Source organism: Myotis myotis, unplaced genomic scaffold, assembly GCF_014108235.1.
Source record: "Myotis myotis isolate mMyoMyo1 unplaced genomic scaffold, mMyoMyo1.p scaffold_m19_p_4, whole genome shotgun sequence".
NCBI classification, from domain to species: Eukaryota; Metazoa; Chordata; class Mammalia; order Chiroptera; family Vespertilionidae; genus Myotis; species Myotis myotis.
This window is the reverse complement of record NW_023416346.1, coordinates 83,133,858-83,155,239: the sequence shown is the minus strand read 5'-3', so window position 1 is coordinate 83,155,239 and position 21,382 is coordinate 83,133,858. Positions and strand designations below refer to the sequence as shown.

Sequence of the window (21,382 nt, the reverse complement as noted above, 5' to 3'; positions counted from 1 at the left end):
CTGGGTTTGAAAATCTAACACTGGAAACAACCTTAAAAGCTAGAAAGCTGCTTTTATAAAAAGTTTTCTGAGCAATAAAAAAAGACCATATAGTCTTTTCCAAATTTTGCAGATAAGAAACCTGAAACGAAGAGAAATGAATGACTTGTCTAAGTTTACACATACCAGTGACAAGAGATCTTAGCCTCCATTTTGGTATTAAGATTAACATGACTGGTGAACTATGCAGTTGTGCTTGCTCCTTACTACTTCAAGCCATGAGAGCAAAAGAGAACAGTTTAGCCCCAGTCAGGTGGCTCAGTTGGTTGTGGGTTTGATTCCCGGTCATGGCACATAACTAGGTTTCAAGTTCCATCCCCCGTTGGGGCACGTCTGGGAGGCAACTGATCACATGTTGTTTCTCCTCCCATCCCTTCCTCTCTCTCTAAAAATCAGTAAAAAACATATCCTCAGGTGAGGATTTAAAAAGAGAGAGAGAGAGAACAGTTCCGCTAAATCACAGAGGAGTCAATCTGATCACTGCTTGGACTGAGCCCAATTTCCTTTTTTGTCTTATTTTTATTTGGTCACATTGGGTTGTATCTTTCTCTAGGTGTTGTACCTTCTCAGCCAGTTGCAGCAAAGCCAGATGGCAGAGAAGCAGCCAGAAGTGTCAGTCAGTGAAAAGAAACAACAGCTGCGGAGCACACTGAAGTGTCAGGTATAATGAGGCAAAGGTTTCCAGAGATGGTTCCGAGGGCCTGACAGAATTATCTGATTTAGACCATTGTACTTACAGCAGAGAGCAATTAGGTGTTAAACAGGGTTGATAATGGCAGCCTCTACTGCTTTTTGGCCCTAGTTGATCAATTTAAGGTATTTAGAATGTAGCCACACATAGAATAACCTTCTTTTTGGTACAGAAATGACGGTGCATACTCAACACCAGACTCTGAGGCCTCCTGATTCTTTGCCTCAACATGAGCTCTAAATAGTTGAGAAAATTAAAACATCCAGTAGACTCCTAGGGACATTGAGCTGTCTCTTCCTGAGCCTGTTCTTCTGAGCTGAGACTTGACATATTTATAAAATGCCTAGGGTCTAAATTTCTTCCAGGGGCTGGGAACACCACACCCTTACTAGCATGTCAGAGCACTATTTTATCCAACTTAGAATCTTTTTCCTGATCCACCAGTCTCTAGTGTTTCCTTGGTACCTCCCATCAAAGATATAACCAAAGTATAGTTAAGGTCGTATGCATGAATCTGGTTGTCTTAAATGCCAGGAAGTTTAATCAGGCTTATTATTAGAGTAGCAAATAAACTGCCTAGTCTATGTTGAGAAGGATGATCAAAAGCATCTCTGACTTCAGAGAAACAGTTGTCTGCATAGGTTTCTTAATCAGCTTCCTGATGTGAATGAGGAATGAGAGGGTGGAGAATGGAAAAGAATAAGGCATGTAGGGCAGAGTCCATAGTTTCTGTGATGGCTGTCAGGGCTGCTTGGGATGTTGGAATAGAGTTGCATTCAGGACACCTAGGAACTGGTGGCAATCGAGCATTTTTCTGGGTGCCAGTGCTTGCTGTGCAAAATCCATCTGCTGCCAGCAACTTGGCAGCAGTATGTTTTCATCTCTGTGAGTTGTTTGGTGCCCCACATGTAGTGCCCAAAATAATCCCACCGATCTCTGTGCTCTCTGGAAATAGGAAGAAGAACTTGAGAAGATGCAAGAAGTGTATGCGCAAAATAAGCAGCTTCTCCGAGAGAATGAAATCATAAAGCAGGTAATACAGCCTCCCATCCACTGAACAAGCCCGGGGAGACCCTGTTGCAACTGAGGCCAACCCTTGGGAGTAAAAGCCTGAATATGATGACTTGGCTGTATTTTATGAGGTCGATATCAAGTTTCCATTTGACATAGTCATGTGCATTTCAAATTATATAAACACATTTTTTAATTTGCTCTTTTCTGAATTGAATCCTAATCTTGTAGTAAAGTGGAAGTCCTTCAACCTACTTTAGTATTACCCTGCCTCACTTTAATATGCTTTCAAATTGAGCTAGCTTAGAAATCTTTATGTTTGAGCCATGAACACTCTCAGAAGCTGCCCTGCAATATACACGTTTTCTCTTCTTTTCAAATAGAAACTGACTCTCCTCCAAGTAGCCAGCAAACAGAAACCTCATCTTCCTAAGGATACCCTTCTCTCTCCAGACTCTTCTTTTGAATATATCCCACCTAAGGTAAACTGCTCAGTGCCTATGATACCTTCCCATAGCCAAGGTTTGGAGTGAGTACACTAAAATCGCCTTTTAGAAGAGGTTGCGAGGTTAAATATCCAAATTCCAGCATCTCGATTTTCTTTGGACTCACAGATAAAACTCTAGGACAGTCTTGAGGGAAATAGGCCTTCTCCCTCCATGGAAGATGGACTCTTGGCCATGTATAGACATGTAACACAGCTGAAGAGGAGGAGCAAAGTAAAAGAGCAGAACTCAGCTGTCCATCCCTAAGTACTTATCAGATCATGAGTCCCTCCCTCCTCAGATTACTCAGCCTCTCCTTGCAGTTTCTGTCTCTTCAAAGACTCTGCAAGGCCAAAGGGAGAAGCAGAATTTCTTCTGATTGGTAAAGCCAAGTGGAGTATATTTGAGGGAGTCTGAAATCTCTGCTCTGGGAAGATAGCTGGCAACAGCTACTGTGAAGATATGATCCACATGTGTTGTTTTTTTTAATTAAATAACTATTCCAAACCTTTGTTCTTAGCCAAGACCTTCCCATTTTAAAGAAAAGTTCCTGGAGCAAAGCATGGACATCGATGATCTAAAATATTATTCAGAGCATTCTGTGAATGATCCTGAGGATGGTGATATTGACGATGGGGATGATGAGGAATGGAAGCCAACAAAATTATTTAAGATACCCAAGAAGAACATCCAAGTGGTAGGAGGCAGCTCTCATCTCTGTCAGGGGTTCTAGTCTGTCTTTGCTGCCAGTGGGAATGTACCCGCCCCATACCCTGCACCTGAACCCCTGGATCCCATTCAGAGGCATTGGCTCCACCGAGGGGTGCTCATCAGGCCAGCTCTGTATGGAACCTGGGGCGAGCAGAAGGAGCTGCCTGAGTATGCAGGTGGTTCTTTTCATGTCTGTGGGCTCTTACCAGTCTGAAAGGTAGTAGTGTTCTATACCATTTCTTCAGGCTGGTTCCAATGTGATCATAATCCTTCACATTTTTATAGCACTTTACAGTTTATAAAGCTTCATATATGTTATTTCTTTTCAATTGTCACCAAAAATTCAATGAGATATTTATTATTTGTTTTACAGATGGATCTGAGGCCCACAGGAGGGAAATGACCTTGCCTAAGGTTATAGTGATAGGTCTTGAAATAGAATATTCTGACTCCAAGTCCAGTTTGTTTCTATCACATCATGTTCATATCAGTAAAAATTATAGACCAGAAGCTGAGTGCCTAAGAGAGTGATTTTGCTCACTAGGCTAAGGGGTAATGAGAATTACAGAAAAGGCTAAGAGTTCAGATCAAACACACTAGTTAAGGCTAGTTAGGAATAGTCTGACTTTGAGGCATGTTTTATTTATTTACATGATGACAGGCTTACATAATTATCAAATGTAGATGATTTATGTTAAAACATTAACTTCCTGGGCACTACAGTTTACTGCTACTGCAACTGTGCCCTGCAGTCACATTCTGCCTAAGAGAAGTTCACAAACTACCCTAGCTGGCTTCCTAGAAAGTTACTTGATTTAATTAGCTCATCATGAACCACACAGGGAACTGAGCCTTCTAAAGCCACAACATCAGAGAGAAGCAAGTCATGAGGAATATATAGTCATGCTGGCATTTGGTCATTTGAAAAGAGTAAAAAATGCAATGTATTGGGCAACCTCAGAGAGCTTATAATCTAACTAGAGGCCCAGTACACAAAAATCGTGCAGGGGGCAGGTTGGGTCCCTCAGCCCAGCCTGCACCCTCTCGCAATCCAGGACTGCTGGCTCCTAACTGCTCGCCTGCCTGCCTACCTGATCACCCCTGACTGCCTCTGCCTGCCGGCCTGATTGCCCCTAACTGCCCCCCCTGCTGGCCTGATCGCCCCTAACCACCTCTGCCTCGGCCCCCGCCACCATGGCTTTGTCTGGAAAGACATCTGGAAGATGTCCAGTCTAATTAGCATATTACCCTTTTATTAGTATAGATAGGAAAACAAGGCAAAGAAATAGAAGCACACCATAGAACCTCAGCATCTTCATCTCAGAGAAATGCACTGAGAGGTTTTTAAGGGTGACTGACTATAAAACCAAACCAAGTAAATGGAGTTTAGGAAGATGCCAGGAAAGACATGACTATTGCTGCATTATAAGACAGAAAGGGAAATATATGTTGGGGGCAACTGGGAGACCATTTCTGGCCCAATGAATAGCATAATGCAAAGATTTGGTAGTAGAGAGACAGAGGATTGAGACACTTAGAGGAAATGGGACAGAACATGTCTGACTTTCATTTACTTAACAAACATTTATGGACTCTACTGTGGCTGAAGTGGAGCACATGAGCTATTTAAAGGTCACCTAAGAAACAGGAAGCAGAGTTGAAAAATACACACAAGAAATACATGGTAGAAGGCCTAAAACTGGTGAGGGAGTTTCCAAATGAGAAGCAAATGCAGGTATACTTTCCTCAAGGAAAACTTACTATATGTTATAGCACTGTTGCTCTAAGCCTAAAAGAGAAATATATAACAAATATTTCAAGTAAATAGTATTGCTATCAATGACAAATCCTGTGCCTAAAACAGTGAGAGATGATTATTTTCTAGGCTTTCCCCCTGATTTTAAAACTCAAGAAGAGACTATAACTGGGCATTAAGGGGAGCAAGCTGGCATACAATCTAGTTTCTCCCTTTGTGTGACCTCAAAGTACATGGATGGTATGACTGCTCTTTGATCAGACTGCTTGTAGGCAGACACTATACATAGACCTTGAGGCTTTGCATGAAGGCCATCCTGATTATTATTGTTCCAACCCAGCTGAAACAGGCTGGTATTATCACTAGGTTACTGAAAGGGAGACTGCAGCAAGGCACCAAAATGATGATTTCTCCAAAGCTACTGCTGAAAAAGTTGGCTTCCTCACTCAGCCATGTTTCCTGTGTGTACTAAGAACATGTTGAAGGATAGGCCATGTGCTATAGTTTTAAAAAGTAATAGCTTAGGAGCCAGATAGACACGGGTTCTAGTCTTGAGTTTGCCACTGGTGAGTTAGATGACCTTAAGCAAGTCACTTACTCTCCCTAGGCCTCAGATTCTTCATCTATGTAATGAAGGGATTATATTAGAAGAGGTGTATAATGTCCCTTTCCAGCACTAATATCCTGAGTCAGAATAACAAAGTTGTTATTGTTTTGAATAAATGGGTTTTAATAAATCTACCTTTATATGGTGTTGTATGGTAATCTCAGAAGTTAAAAGAAGGAATGTATGCAAAAGCGCCTTGTGACAAAATATGCAGGTATTGTTATTAAAGCATAGTAAGCATTTTACTAATACTTTGGCAGAAAATAGGAAGCAGGTATTTTTGTCTCCATCTTAGAAATGAAAGAATGGAGATGAGCTTGGATGAAGTGACTTGTCCAAAGTCATGCCAAGTATTAAATACTAGAAGCCCGGTACACAAATTTGTGCACAGGTGGGGTCCCTTGGGGTGGCCTGTGGAGATCGGGCCCCAACCCCTGCAGCTGCCGCTGGTCACCATCTGCAGGGCGACCAGTGGGGCGATCAGGTCCCTGCTTGCACCCGCCTTGGCCTGGCACCACCCACTAATCTGCTCCACCATCTCCTCACAGTCCCGCTTTCATTGGGGCTCATCGGCGCTGGCAGTGCCTCCACTGCAGCCCACTGCCAGTGCCATGTCACCGACGCCCGCCATGTTCCGTGCCGCCCCCTGATGGTCAGCGCACGTTATAGCGAGCGGTTGAACTCCCAGTCAAACGACCACCCAAGGGGACAATTTGCATATTAGACTTTTATTATATAGGATAGGATGAGAGCCCAAGTTTCCTAATTCCTAGCCTAACGTTCGTTATGTTAAAATTTTTATCAGATCTTACCATTCTGAGATACAATACAATGCTGAAATCAGTGCTAGAAAAATTATAGACTCTAAAGCAGTGGTTCTCAAGCCTGGCTGCACATTAGGATCCCCAAAGGAGCTTTTAAACATGGGAGCTGGGGTCCCCACCCCCTGATATTCTGCTTTAGTTGGTCTGAGGTAGAACCTGGCCTTTCTGAAAACTCCCCCAGAGATTTCATATGTACAATTGGGGTTGAAAACTACTGGCTTAAAGGAACCCCACAGGTTCCTTTCAGCTCTACTTCCCACTCTATGTAAAGAGCACCTCCCCTCTATTATAGTGGTTCTCAACTGTGGTGTTGGGACATGCTGGATGGGTTGCCAACAGTTGTGATACACACATGTGTACACATACACACACCACATACCTATATAATTGAGGTTATGTATGTGGCAAGGTCATGCTCCCTCTCATATTCTGATCTTGTCCTGGTGTGAGAAAGAATAAGATGAAGTTGTAGCTAGTACATATGGCATTCATGTGAATATATCTGTCATGTGTGTCATGCCTGTTCTATTAACAACACTGTCAGATGTATTTCTAGCCTCTGCTTGCTTGAAAACTTCTGATAGTGGTGAATCTCACGGGGCAGCCCATTGTATTCCATAACTGTTAGAAAGTCGTTCCTTGTAAATCATCCCACCAGGTCTTGGCTATATAAAAGTCTAATTGTTCTTATTTATGACAGCCTTTCAGATAATATTCTCATACTATTAAGCCTTTGCATAAAATAGAGACACGTGGGCAGGGTACTAGAGTGTTTTTGATGAATTTGTAAATGGCCAGAGGACCATACCCAGCCTATAGCAACCAATTAATCAGTGTCATCCTGGTGAGATATGTCTAGGACATGTCATAGAATTCTGTCTTTTGCCCTATCTTATTCAAAGACACAAAGATTTATTTTATTTTATTTGAATGCCCAATGTTGGCAAGTATGACTAAGATGGGCATTCCTGTCTATTGCTGTTAGGAATGTAAATTTGGTATAGCTTTCTGTAAGGCAACTTGAAAATATGTATCCAAAGCTTTAAAAATGTTCCTATCTTTTGGCCCAGTAATTATACACATAGGAATTTATACTAAAAAAATAGTTATTGGTGTGTAAAAAAAGATTTACTCAACAGATCTTTTGAGCGTGTAAGTATCAGGCACTGTTTCTAGGTGTTGAGGATATGGCATATGAGACAGGTAAGATCCTTGGCCTCATGAAATTGAAGAAAGACATTGTTGTGGAGAGAGATGTGCGGAGCCAGCTCAGCCAAGGGTTCGCAAGCCTGAGGGAGGGCGGTGAAGGATGAAGAAATGACAGACAAAGAGAATAAACTGGGTCTAGATCAGGAGTGGGCAAACTTTTTAACTCGAGGGCCACAATGGGTTCTTAAGCTGGACCGGAGGGCCGGAACAAAAGCATGGATGGAGTGTTTGTGTGAACTAATATAAATTCAAAGTAAACATCATTACATAAAAGGGTACGGTCTTTTTTTTTTTTAGTTTTATTCATTTCAAACAGGCCAGATCTGGCCCGCGGGCCGTAGTTTGCCCACGGCTGGTCTAGATGGATCTTCCTGGGCCTGGCTGAGGCCACAGAGAGAGATCCAGAGGCAAGCTGAGCCTTTATTTTATAGCCAGAGGTAAACAAGGTAGTGGTCACCATAGTTACAATGTTCTTGTGAGTTTCACTTGTTTTGGCAGCACTTGCTACACCTCCCACAGCCCATTAGCTACCCAGATAAGATCTAGGGAGTGTCATAAGGTCAAGCCTAGTTATGCTAAGGAGACTGTGCCCTCTAAGCTGGGACTTGTTTGTGGCTTTGCCAACAGGTCAGTCCAAGGCTTAACCCTATAGCCGCGCCCTACAGAGAGAGAGATACAGTTACCAGAAAAACAAAATCATTTTAGATGATAAGAGATAAGAAGAAAATATAGCGAAGTCACAGATAGGATAGGAAAAAAAGTACTTAAGCCAAAACCGGTTTGGCTCAGTGGATAGAGCGTCGGCCTGCAGACTGAAAGGTCCTAGGTTCAATTCCGGTCAAGGGCATGTACCTGGGTTGCGGGCACATCCCCAGTAGGAGATGTGCAGGAGGCAGCTGATCGATGTTTCTCTCTCATCGATGTTTCTAACTCTCTCTCTCCCTTCCTCTCTGTAAAAAATCAATAAAATATATTTTTTTTAAAAAAGTACTTCAGAAGAGGGCTTGGGAGAGGTCTCTCTGAAGAAGAGATATTTAAGCTGAGAGCTGAACAAAGTGAAGGAGCAAGTCAGGAAAGGAATCAGAGGAAGAACATTTTAGGAAAAGGAAACAGCAAATGCAAAGATCTTGGGGCAGGATGAACTTGGTTTATGAAGGAGCAGCTGAGAAGGCCAGTGTGGCTAGAGTGTATTGAAAAGTGGGAGAGAGTAGTACAAGGGCCATTCAGGGGGGTAGTCAGGACCACATTACGGAGGGCCTTTGTCTATCATGGTAACATTTTGGTTATATTTATGTATCAGGATGTTTGCTGTAACATGATTTATAATAACAAACAATTTCTTTTAATGCCATCTTAATATCTAATGTAGGAGTCTTGTTTAATAAATCGACATTTCCACATAATGCAATACTATATATAAGTATTAAATATTAAAATCATGGTTTTTGATTTTCAAATTTTATAAAATGATGTATATTACTCTCATAATAAAAAAGATATTATTTTGGTTTATTTTACTTTCACAACTACAGAATAATGATGATGGTTGTCATATGAAAGAGATGTAAGGGCTTGAATTTAATGGTAAACCCAGTATGAATCCACAAAGACATGACAAGGATGGGGGGTAAATGCTACTGTGATTTTAGGCCTCATTAACAAGAATATTGGGAGGTGTCTGTGTCAATCTACTTGATAATGATCACACCACATCTAGAAACTTATGCTCATTTCTGGATATCACAATTAAAGATGAACTTGGACAAACTGGTGTATAGTTAAGATGGCGAGGATTCTTGGAAACCATGTCATGTGGTGAATCATTGAAGGAGCTAGATATATTTAGCTTTGAGAGGATTTGGACAGAGGGGCACTGAGAGTGAAAATTATGCTCAGGGTTTGAACAACTGTGCTGTGAAAGTGGGGTTAAACTGATTCCATGTCATTCCAGATGACAGAATTGTGTCCTATGGTCAAACGTTTTAGGAAACGATTTTCATCTCAGGATAAATAGAAATTGGTATCATTAGACCAGGGATATTAGAGAGAGAGGTGCTTCAAACATCACATCAGACTTTACATGGTCGCTAAGGTCTCTTCCGACTCATCCATCATTCTTTGAGGTCTGCCACTTGTTTGTTTCAAGCCAAACTATCCTACTTTCTCCCACCATTTCTCTTATAACATCACTTTCTATAATACTGGTCACCTGTCTCTATTTTGTTTAATGGAATAGACTACTTCAAACAGGGTCTGGGAGCAGTTGCTCCCCATGATTTCTGAATTCCAGACTTCTGTCTGACTGTATTGCTTTTTGACAGCCATTTTACACTTTCCACTCAAGGAACTCGTGACATCTCCAATCCTTAGGCCTTTTGCACAAAAACTACTTTTAAGCCAGATCTTCCTCCCATATTTTATTTATTTATTTATTTATTTTTTATTGCTTAAAGTATTACAAAGGGTATTACATATGTGTCCATTTTATCCCCCCGCCCTAGACAGTCCCCTAGCCTCCCCTATCCCCCAATGTCTTATGTCCACTGGTTATGCTTCTATGCATGCATACAAGTCCTTTAGTTGATCTCTTACCCCCCTACCTCCTGCCCCGCAACCCTCCCCGGCCTTCCTGCTGCAGTTTGACAATCTGTTTGAGGCAGCTCTGCCTCTGTATCTATTATTGTTCAAAAGTTTATAATGGTCTCTATTATCCATGAATGAGTGAGATCATGTGGTATTTTTCCTTCATTGACTGGCTTATTTCACTTAGCATAATGCTCTCCAGTTCCATCCATGACGTTGCAAATGGTAAGAGTTCCTTCCTTTTTAGAGCAGCATAGTATTCCATCGTGTAGATGTACCACAGTTTTCTAATCCATTCATCTACTGATGGGCACTTAGGCTGTTTCCAGATCTTAGCTATGGTGAATTGTGCTGCTATGAACATAGGGGTGCATATATCCTTTCTGATTGGTGTTTCTGGTTTCTTGGGATATATTCCTAGAAGTGGGATCACAGGGTCAAATGGGAGTTCCATTTTCAGTTTTTTAAGGAAACTCCATACTGTCTTCCATAGTGGCTGCACCAGTCTGCATTCCCACCAGCAGTGCACAAGTGTTCCTTTTTCTCCACATCCTCTCCAGCACTTGTCGTTTCCTGATTTGTTGATGATAGCCAGTCTGACAGGTGTGAGATGGTACCTCATTGTTGTTTTGATTTGCATCTCTCGGATGATTAGTGACTTTGAGCATGTTTTCATATGTCTCTTGGCTTTCTGAATGTCCTCTTTTGAAAGGTGTCTATTTAGGTCCTTTGCCCATTTTTTGATTGGATTGTTTAGCTTCCTTTTGTTAAGTTGTATGAGTTCCCTATAAATTTTGGAGATTAGGCCCTTATCGGATATGACATTGGCAAATATGTTTTCCCACACAGTGGGTTTTCTCGTTGTTTTGTTGATGGTTTCTTTTGCTGTGCAGAAGCTTTTTATTTTGATGTAGTCCCATTTGTTCATTTTCTCTTTAGTTTCAAGTGCCCTAGGAGCTGTATCAGTGAAGAAATTGCTTCGGCATATGTCTGAGATTTTGTTGCCTTTGGATTCTTCTAGAATTTTTATGGTTTCCTGTCGTACATTTAAGTCCTTTATCCATTTTGAGTTTATTTTTGTGTATGGTGTAAGTTGGTGGTCTAGTTTCATTTTCTTGCATATATCTGTCCAATTTTCCCAGCACCATTTATTGAAGAGACTATCTTGGCTCCATTGTATGTTCTTGCCTCCTTTGTCAAATATTAATTGAGCATATTGGTTCGGGCCGATTTCTGGGCTCTCTATTCTATTCCATTGATCTATATGCCTATTCTTGTGCCAGTACCAGGCAGTTTTGAGAACAGTGGCTTTGTAATACATCTTGATATCTGGTATTGAGATCCCACCTACTTTGGTCTTTTTCAGGATTGCTGCAGCTATTCGAGGTCTTTTTTTATTCCAGATGAATTTTTGGAGAGTTCGTTCTAGATCTCTGAAGTATGCCGTTGGTATTTTAATGGGAAGTGCGTTGAATTTATAGATTGCTTTGGGTAGTATGGACATTTTAATGATGTTGATTCTGCCAATCCATGAACACGGTATGTTCTTCCATCTGTTTATGTCTTCCTCTATATCTTTTTTCAACGTCCTGCAGTTTTCTGAGTAGAGGTCTTTTACCTCTTTAGTTAAGTTTATTCCTAGGTAGCTTAATTTTTTTGGTGCGATGGTAAACGGGATTGTTTTTATAATCTCTCTTTCTGAAAGTTCACTATTGGTGTATAGAAATGCCTCAGATTTCTTGGGGTTAATTTTGTATCCTGCTACATTGCCAAATTCATGTATTAAGTCCAGTAGCTTTTTGATGGAGTCTCTAGGGTTTTGTATGTATAATATCATGTCGTCTGCAAATAAGGACAGTTTTACTTCCTCTTTTCCAATTTGGATGCCTTTTATTTCTTCTTCTTGCCGAATTGCAATGGCTAACACTTCCAGTACTATGTTGAACAGGAGTGGTGAGAGGGGGCATCCCTGTCTTGTTCCTGTTCTTAGGGGAAATGGTGTTAGTTTTTGTCCATTGAGTATGATGTTGGCTGTGGGCCTGTCATATATGGCTTTTATTATGTTGAGGTATGATCCTTCTACTCCCACCTTGCTGAGAGCTTTTATCAAAAATGGGTGTTGAATTTTGTCAAATGCTTTTTCTGCATCAATTGATATGACCATGTGGTTTTTTTCTTTCAATTTGTTTATGTGATGTATCACGTTTATTGATTTGCGGACATTGTACCATCCTTGCATCCCTGGGATAAATCCTACTTGGTCATGGTGTATGATCTTTCTGATGTACTGCTGGATCCGATTTGCTAAGATTTTGTTGAGGATTTTGGCATCTATGTTCATGAGGGATATTGGCCTGTAATTCTCTTTCATTGTGTTGTCTTTACCTGGTTTTGGTATTAGGGTGATGCTGGCTTCATAGAATGAGCTTGGAAGTGTTCCTTCCTCTTGAATTTTTTGTAGTAGTCTGAGGAGGATAGGTTTTAGTTCTTCCTTGAATGTTTGGTAAAACTCCCCTGTGAAGCCGTCTGGTCCTGGGCTTTTGTTTGCTGGAAGCTTTTTGATGACTGCTTCAATTTCTTCCATAGTTATTGGCCTGTTGAGATTTTTAGATTCTTCCTGATTGAGTTTTGGAATGTTGTATTTTTCTAGGAATTTGTCCATTTCCTCCAGGTTGTTTAGTTTGTTGGAGTAGAGCTGTCTATAGTATTTTTTAACAATCATTTGTATTTCTGTGGGGTCTGTTGTTATTTCGCCTCTATCGTTTCTGATTTTATTTATTTGGGTCCTCTCTCTTTGCTTCTTGGTGAGTCTGGCTAGAGGTTTGTCAATCTTGTTTATCCTTTCAAAGAACCAGCTCTTGGTTTCATTGATTTTCTGTATTGTTTTTTTGGTCTCTATGTCATTTATTTCTGCTCTAATCTTTATTATCTCCTTCCTTCTGCTCACTCTGGGGTTTTCTTGTTGCTCTCTTTCTAATTCTTTGAGTTGTAGAGTTAGCTGATTTACTACCATTTTTTCTTGTTTGTTGAGATAGGCCTGTAGAGCTATAAACTTCCCTCTCAGGACTGCTTTCATTGTGTCCCATAGGTTTTGGATTGTTGTGTTTTCATTGTCATTAGTTTCCAGGATGTTTCGAATTTCTTCTTTGATTTCATTGGTAACCCAATCAATATTTAATAGCATGCTATTCAGCTTCCAGGTGTTTGAGTATTTTGGGTTGTTTTTATTGTAGTTTATTTCTAATATTATGCCATCGTGGTCTGCGAAGACGCTTTTTATGATTTCAATTTTCTTGAATTTGGGGATACTTTGCTTGTGACCCAATATATGGTCTATTTTTGAATATGTCCTATGAGCATTTGAGTAGAATGTATATTCCCTGGCTTTCGGGTGAAGTGTTCTGAAGATGTCTATTAAGTCCATCTGATCTAGTGAGTCATTTAGGATTGCTGTATCTTTGCTGATTATTTGTCTAGAGGACTTATCCAGTGCTGTCAGTGGTGTATTAAAGTCCCCTACTATGATTGTATTGTTGTCGATGTCTCCTTTGATATCTTCCAGGAGTTTTTTTATGAATTTGGGTGCTCCTGCATTGGGTGCATATATGTTTACCAGGATTATATCTTCTTGTTGTATTGATCCCTTTAGTATTATGAAGTGGCCTTCCTTATCTCTTGTTATGGCCTTCAGTTTGAGGTCTATTTTGTCCGATATAAGTATTGCTACCCCAGCTTTCTTTTCCTTTCCATTTGCCTGAAAGATATTTTTCCATCCTTTCACTTTCAGTCTGTGTGAGTCCCTTCTAATGAGGTGGGTTTCTTGTAGACAGCAGATGTATGGGTCATGTTTTTTTATCCATTCAGCCACTCGATGTCTTTTGTTTGGAGCATTTAGTCCGTTTACGTTTAAAGTTATTATTGAAAGGTAGTTGTTTGTAGGCATTTCTGTGTTTGTGTGGCTGTTTTCTTTCTGAGCTTTTTATTTCTTATTTTTATACCAGTCCCTTTAGCATTCCTTGCATTGCTGGCTTGGTGGTGATAAACTCCCTTAGCCTTTTTTTGTCTGTGAAGCTTCTTATTTCCCCTTCAAGTTTGAATGATAGCCTTGCTGGATAGAGTATTCTTGGATTCAGTCCTTTGCTTTGCATCACTTTGTAAATTTCCGTCCATTCTTTTCTGGCCTGATGTGTTTCTGTTGAGAAATCATTTGACAATCTAATGGGAGATCCCTTGTATGTAACTTTCCGTCTCTCTCTTGCAGCCTGTAAGATTCTCTCTTTGTCCTGAACATTTGCCATGGTAATTATGATGTGTCTTGGTGTGGGTCTTTTTGGGTTCACCTTGTTTGGGACTCTCTGGGCTTGTGTGACTTTTTTCTTCCCCACCTCAGGGAAGTTTTCTGATATTATTTCTTCTAATAGGTTTTCTAATCCTTGTTCATCCTTCTGTTGTTCTGGTACCCCTATTATTCGTATGTTGTTTCGTTTCATGTTGTCCCAAAGCTCCCTTAGGCTCTCCTCCTGTCTTTTCATTTTTTTCTCCAATTGCAGTACATTTTGGGTGTGTTTTGCTTCCTTGTCTTCTAAATCACTAATTCGGTCCTCCGCTTCTCCTAGTCTACTGTTGATACTTTCAATGGAGTTTTTCATTGCAGCTATATCACTCTTCATATCTTCTTGGGTCTTACTTAAGTTGTTGATTTTTTCATCTGTTTCTTCTAGCTTCTTCCATATGTTATCGATTTTTTCATCTGTTTCTTCTAGCTTCTTCCATATGTTATCAATTTTTTCATCTGTTTCTTCTTGCTTCTTGCTGAGGTTGTCGATTTTTTCCTCCATCCGGTTTATGCACTCTAGGACCCTTATTCTGAATTCTTTTTCTGTCATGTTGCATGCCTCTGTATTACTTAGGTGCTTTTCTGGAGAGTCCTCCTTCTCTTTCCTTTGGGGGTTTCTTTGTCTACCCATGTTTGATCTCACTGACATATCTAGACGTTGAGTCGTTCAGTGGCTGCTCCCTTGGTGGCAGTGACTCCTTGGTCTGCGGTTGCTCTTCGGGCGGTTGCGGTAGCAGCTGCTCTTCAGTTGGCAGCAACTCCTCTGGTGGGTGCTGTTCACAGCTGTGGTGGCTCTTCTGGCTGGTGGGGCGAGGTTTCACGTACAGCTGCTGTTCCTCAGCAGAGGGTGTGGTGCTCAGGAGGTTGCTGTTGCTTGGATCTGCTGTGTTGATTTAAAGGCACAAAATACAACACAACAAGGCACCACGTACCAGGCACTATACACAAATATATTCACGATATTAATAACCCCAAATAAAAGTGACCACCTGAATTAAGAGAATTAGGGGATAAGGAAGAAGGAAGAGAAAAAGAGAAAAGAGAAAAAAGAAAAGAAAATTAGGGACCAAAAAAAGGAGTGCAAAAATGAAAGTGGGAAAAAGGAGGGGGGAAAGTAAAAGCGAGAAAAGAAAGGAAAAGGAAAAAAAAGAGCGAAAAGAGAGAATGAAGTGGAAGAGGGGAAGAGACTTTTTATATGAGGAGAATGCTCCTATAGAACAGCCATTAATCCCAACAAATTCCAGCAACAGCTCCCTGGAGATAAATGCAAACTAGAAACAACCAATAATATAACGATGAAAATAGAATGGAGAACACTAATCCCAAAATAAAATAAAGAGAAAATAAAATGGCACTTTAAAAAAAATGGTAAAATGGTAGCAGTAATAATACTGGTTAAAAATAAGAAGGTAGTAATTAAAAGGGTAAAATCAGGTGATGGAAAAAAGAAGAAAAGAAAAAAAAAGAAGAAGAGGGAAAAAAAAAAGAAAAAAAAAAGAAAAAAAATTGGTTTCTTAGTTAAAAGGTGAAAAAAGGAAAAAAAAAAAATATTGCAGTAGTGAAGGTCCTTCGGTTCTTCTATTCTTCAGTGTGGCTCGCCTTAGACCTGCCAGGTATTCAGGAGAGTGTTGAGTTTCCCTGCGATACACTGTTCCTCTGTGTTGTAAACCACAGTCCTTATTTTAAAGCAAGCCGCATTTGTTTCCCAGACTGCCTTATTTTGTGTTTAGCAAAGAGTCAGTTTGTGGGTCAGCCTCTGGGTGGCAGTGTTCTGGGGTTGGCCTCTGAGGCTACAGGGCCTCTCTGTCCAGTGGAAGTTCACTGCCCCGAGCTGGCTGCGTAAGAGTTACCAGTGCTGTGTTGTTGCTGGGATTGAAAATCCCTCTATAGGCCAGACCCTGTTAACTCCCAGGGACTGATCAGGTTATTTTAATCCTTGATCTCCTACAGGGTGGAATCTGGGTGTGGCTGTGCTCCTTGCCTGGGGGCTGGGGGGAGGAGTCTCACTCTCCGGAGAGAATGGCTGCCTCAGACGTGGGCTCAGGGGTGTCTCAGCACTCAATTCGCTGCCACCTCTCCCGGCCCCCCTTCTCTCCTCAGTCTCTCCCCAGATTCCACTCCTCTGCACACTCTCCCTCTCTTCAGCACAGGTGAGTGTCTGTATCCGAAATGTCCCATGAACAGGGTTCAGTGAAAACAAACAAACAAACGCCGGCCGCGGAAACGGGGAAGGCTTGGTTTCTGTAAGCTTCTTCTCTTACCGGGACTGCATGGTCTCCATATTTTATTTTTTACTAGAGACCTGGTTCACAAAATTTGTGCACTTTGGGGGGACCCTCTGCCCAGCCTGCACCCTCTCACAGTCCAGGAGCCCTCAGGGGATGTCCCCATGGGCCTAAGCCATCAGTCAGACATCCTTAGCGCTGCCGTGGAGGCAGGAGAGGCTCCCGCCACCACCGCTGCATCGCCAGCCCTGAGCCCGGCTTCTGGCTGAGCAGCACTCCCCCTGTGGGAGCCCACTGACCACCAGGGGGCAGCTCCTGCATTGAGCATCTGCCCCCTGGTAGTCAGTGCGCATCATAGTGACTGGTCATTCCACTGTTCGGTCGATTTGCATATTGGGCTTTTATTATATAGGATGGCTGATTTGGGAGGAACCTAAGTGTCAAACTGAAATTGATCCCTGTTATAACTTTTACTTTGGGCCGATAATTTCAGCCTGTCCAAATATTTTTGAATTTTGATTCTGTTATCTTACATATTAATCATCCTTCCAGCTTTGTGTTGTTGTTACAGCAGATTAAAATGCCTACCTTGTAGACCAGTTATAAGATTTTTGTAGTTGTATATTATATGAAAGTACTCCAAAAATTGTAAAGTGCTATACAAATGTAAATGATATTTCATTCATCAGTGATTCATTAAACTGCTAAATTATTAAAGTGCTGAGGACAAAGCTCAGGCTGACACTGAACAAACTGTAGAAAGTGAGTTGGATGAAGTACAGTTAGGTAGATCAAAAGATGTCAAGCAACTGTGCTTAGTCCTTAAATATACTGTACCTAACTCCACTACCAATTAGCTCACAGTTCTTCACTTTGCCCTTAAAATGATCATGAGAGTCTCTTTCAGTTTCCCTGCATTGTTATGATAGCCCGCTGATCTGTCTTTCAAGTATCCTATCCCCAAATAAATGGATATGCCTGGCTTGACTTGTTCTTAGTAAACCTATGGTGGTTCACATTGATCTTTGTTTCACTAAAGAGAGGACTGAGGCGCCCTGGCTGATATTGCTCAGTGGTTATAGTGCCAGCCCCTGCACTGAAGGGTCTTGGGTTCAATTCCTGGTCAAGGGCACGGTACCTGGGTTGCTGGTTTGATCCCCGGCCCTGGTCAGGGCACGTGTGAGAGGAAATCAGTCGATGTGTCTCACATTGATCTCTTCCTATCCTCCTTCCTCTCTCCTTCCCCCTCTCTCCCATTTTCTCCCTTCCACTCTGTCTAAAAAAAAAAAATCAATGGAAAATATATCTTCAAGTGAGAATTAACAAGAGAGGACTGAGGAGATAGAAGCTTGGTAAAGTTGATGGTACTTTCCATCTTTTCAGAAAGGCTTGCAAATGAAGGGAAGGCCTTTTAAACTAGTCATCCTACCCTGTGAAAAGTGGGGTGAAACTGATTCCATGTCATTCCAGATGACAGTAATGACTCTTTCTTTTTTAAAAAATATATGTATTATTGATTTCAGGGAGGATTGTGGAGAGAGAGAAACATCAGTGATGAGAGAGAATCATTGATCGGCTGCCTCTGGCATGCCCCTCATTGGAGATTGAACCTGAAACCCAGGCATGTGCCCTGACTGGGAATCGAACCATGACCTTCTGGTTCATAGGTTGACGCTCAACCACTGAGCCACACCGGCTGGGTGGTAATAAAGTCTTTCTACAAATCTGTTTTTGCAGTGTTCCTGCAAGGGCTGGTGTGGGAATAAGCAGTGTGGGTGCAGGAGACAGAAGTTGAACTGTGGCGTGGACTGCAGCTGTGACCCCACAAAGTGTAGGAACCGTCAGCAAGACAAGGTAGGATCAGTGCCATTGCCCCTTATTTTCCCCACTAGTTTCCGCCCTTTTCTTCATGAAATCTGGAATCTCCTGCACAGCTCTTCTACTCTTCTTTTCTCTGCAATCAGAAAAAGACACAGTTCGCTTAATCCTATTTGCTCACTGCTAGTCTGTCCACACATCCCCTTCAGAAACCACAGCCCTTCCCAGAAGATTCCCAGGTATGAGTTCCCCATTCCCCACCTTGACTATATAATGTTTCTATAGTTTCTGAGGCAGGAACAAGGAACAAGAAAGCAGGCATTTACAGGCATATAGATATGCAGGATCTGGCTAATCCAGAGGCTTAGCTGGAACTATAAGGGCCACATGCTGAGGTGGCAGCTTCCAGGAAGGAAGTTAATCCTTCTGACATCTTGAGACATTAGTTACCTAGCCCCTCTCCATGGGAACCAGCTATTCTCTAGGAAAAGACTCACAGGAACTTGGTCTTTCTGATGGTCACTGTTGTGAGCCAAGGTAATTGTAGCTGTCCTCCTTATATTCCAGGAATAGAAATCTCAGGGAAACAAAATGTGTTCTGAGAAAGGCAGCACCAAGTACGTCAGGTCCACATACTTGCCTTATGCCTACCTGTGCCCATGGCAAAAGCCCATTCCTACAGCTCCCTATGTGATAAGCAATAATTTTAGCAAGCTTAGTGTAATGATCATTCATCATGCATTTCTTGAACATCTACATGTAAACAGTTTTGCCCTGGGTTTTCTATTAAAAACTAGAGGCCCAGTGCACGCATTCGTGCACCAGTGAGGTCCCTCGGCCTGGCCTGTGGGATCAGGCCGAAACCTGCTCTCTGCCATCTCCCGAGGGGTCCCAGATTGTGAGAGGGTGCAGGCCAGGCCGAGGGACCCCACGGGGGCATGATTGGGGCTGGGGAGGGACACAGGAGGTTGGCCAGTCGAGGAGGGACCACAGAAGGGCTCCAGGGTGTGTCCAGCCCATCTTGCTCAGTCCTGATCGGCCAGACCCTAGCAGTAAGTTAACGCACTGGTTGGATCATCTGCCCCCTGGTGGTCAGTGCACGTCATAGTGAGCAGTTGAGTGGCCTTAGCATATCGTTAGCATATTACACTTTGATTGGTTGAATGGACAACCAGACACTTAGCATATTAGGCTTTTATCATATAGGATACTTCTAAGGTAGGCAGTTATTAGAGGATTAAAGAGGTAAGGCTAACAATTGCAGATGTCTCAGGGACCTTGGGAGTCTGTTCCTGTGGCTAAGTAAAATAAGTCAGACAAAAAGTCAAGTACTATATGATTTCACTCATGTGGGATATAGAACTGAAAGCAACAAATAAACAAAAAAGTAAACAAACAAAAACTCATAGAAACAGACAACATGTTGGTTACCCGAGGGAAGGAGGTGGGAGTAGTAAAGGATGAAGGGGGTCAAATATATGGTGACAGAAGGAGATTTGACTTTGGGTGGTGGGCACACAATGCAATATACAGATCATGTACCATAGAAATTTATACTTGAAACCTATATAATCTTATTGACCAATGTCACCCCAATAAAAGATTAGACCCTAGGCTTCCTGACTCTTAATCCAGTTCTTTTTTCATAACAGAAGCTTATAATTCTAATCAAAGCTCTACCCCAAAGTCACCTCACTGCCTAAGTAACTTCTTTCTCTTGGCCTTGATTTCCTTCTCTGGAAAAAAAATAATACAGACAACACCCTTTTTAGTAAAAAGAATATTGCAGATTGGAAAAAGGGAAAGTTAAAGAAATCACCAAGGCTTGGTCTTGTTTAAACCTCGCCTCATGATGCATCCTGTGCCACTATCCTACCTAGTCCTTCGCCTTCAGAAGCTGCCATCAAGCACTATGACCCCAAGCAGGGTCTTCCTGAGACTTGCTTAGAAACTGATGAGGCTCTCCAAGCTGGTGTCTCTCTGGTTGGACGGGAACAGTGATTCTATAACCCTGGGAACTGATTTCTAATAGCCTGTCTGCTTGATTCTCAGGATAGCTTGGGAACTGTTGAGAGGACCCAGGATTCCGAAGGTTCCTTCAAACTGGAGGATCCTACAGAAGTGACCCCAGGATTAAGCTTCTTCAACCCTGTCTGTGCCACTCCAAACAGTAAGGTAGGTAGGCTAAAAGGCAGGCATTTCCAGCTGTATTATGGTCCCTCTCTGCCTTAGCTCTGACTGACAGTGGTGGGGGAAGGGGAGAAAGGGCCAATGTGCTTGTTGGGAACTGGGAATGGAGCATAGAGTCTGTTTCTTCCTTCTTCCTGCAGAGCAATCTTACAGAACACCTCATACTATTGGAAGTGTACTGGGCATCTGTGGGGGCTAAGCTGGGCTGAGCCTCTGCCCCCACCTGAGATGTAGTCATACCTGTTTCTGTCCCTCCTAGATCCTGAAAGAGATGTGTGAAGTGGAGCAGGTTCTGTTAAAGACTGCTCCAGACACCTGCTCCCTTGGCCTCCCAGACTTGAAACATGTAGCCACAGAATCCCAAGAAAATAAAGCTCCAGGGAAGAAAAAGAAACGAGCTCTGGCCAGCAATGTCAGCTTCTTTTCCGGCTGCTCCCCTATTGAAGAAGAGGCCCCCTAAAATTGGACTCATCTCTTCCCCAGTCTGGCTTACAAGACACCTTCTGGTTGCAGCCAGAGGAGGTTTTTTAATGACTCCTCTACATTTCAGGTTTCTTGCTGTTGATAAAAGGGACAGCATGTTACTGGAAAGGAAGGAATTTTGTTTGCTCGGTTGTCAGTCTCTAGCCCTCCAGCCCCAGACTTGCTCTCTCCTCTCTAGAAGGATGCTAAACCGCCTGCTGAAGACAGAACCAGCTGACCTTCCTGCTGACTCTTTGGGAACCAATCCTCAGTACAGTCAAGCTCTTTCTGATTTGCCAGCAGCTCAGGCTGCCTCCCAGGGCTGTCTTATCTCTAGGCTCTCTCAGCTTAGTGACAGAGCCTACCCTGGGTGGGACACCTGACACCCATCTTTCAACCCACCTCAGGAAGGGGCTCTTCATGGTCCTGAGGTAA

The 21,382-nt window shown here is 42.2% G+C and overlaps 1 protein-coding gene across 3 annotated transcripts in view; it reads left to right on the top strand.

Moving 5' to 3' along the window:
• Nucleotides 1–21,382, top strand: part of KIF4A (kinesin family member 4A) — a 183,747-nt gene extending 162,365 nt beyond the window's left edge. The window contains exons 25-31 of one of the 3 annotated variants that reach the window (XM_036305011.1): nt 593–700; nt 1,686–1,763; nt 2,125–2,223; nt 2,747–2,923; nt 18,215–18,331; nt 20,348–20,470; nt 20,745–21,382. In XM_036305011.1, coding sequence (XP_036160904.1) covers nt 593–700; nt 1,686–1,763; nt 2,125–2,223; nt 2,747–2,923; nt 18,215–18,331; nt 20,348–20,470; nt 20,745–20,945 — 903 coding nt within the window. In that variant the 3' untranslated portion in view covers nt 20,946–21,382. The remainder of the gene's footprint in view (nt 1–592; nt 701–1,685; nt 1,764–2,124; nt 2,224–2,746; nt 2,924–18,214; nt 18,332–20,347; nt 20,471–20,744) is intronic. The other 2 variants (XM_036305013.1, XM_036305014.1) reach the window with 2 other exon arrangements.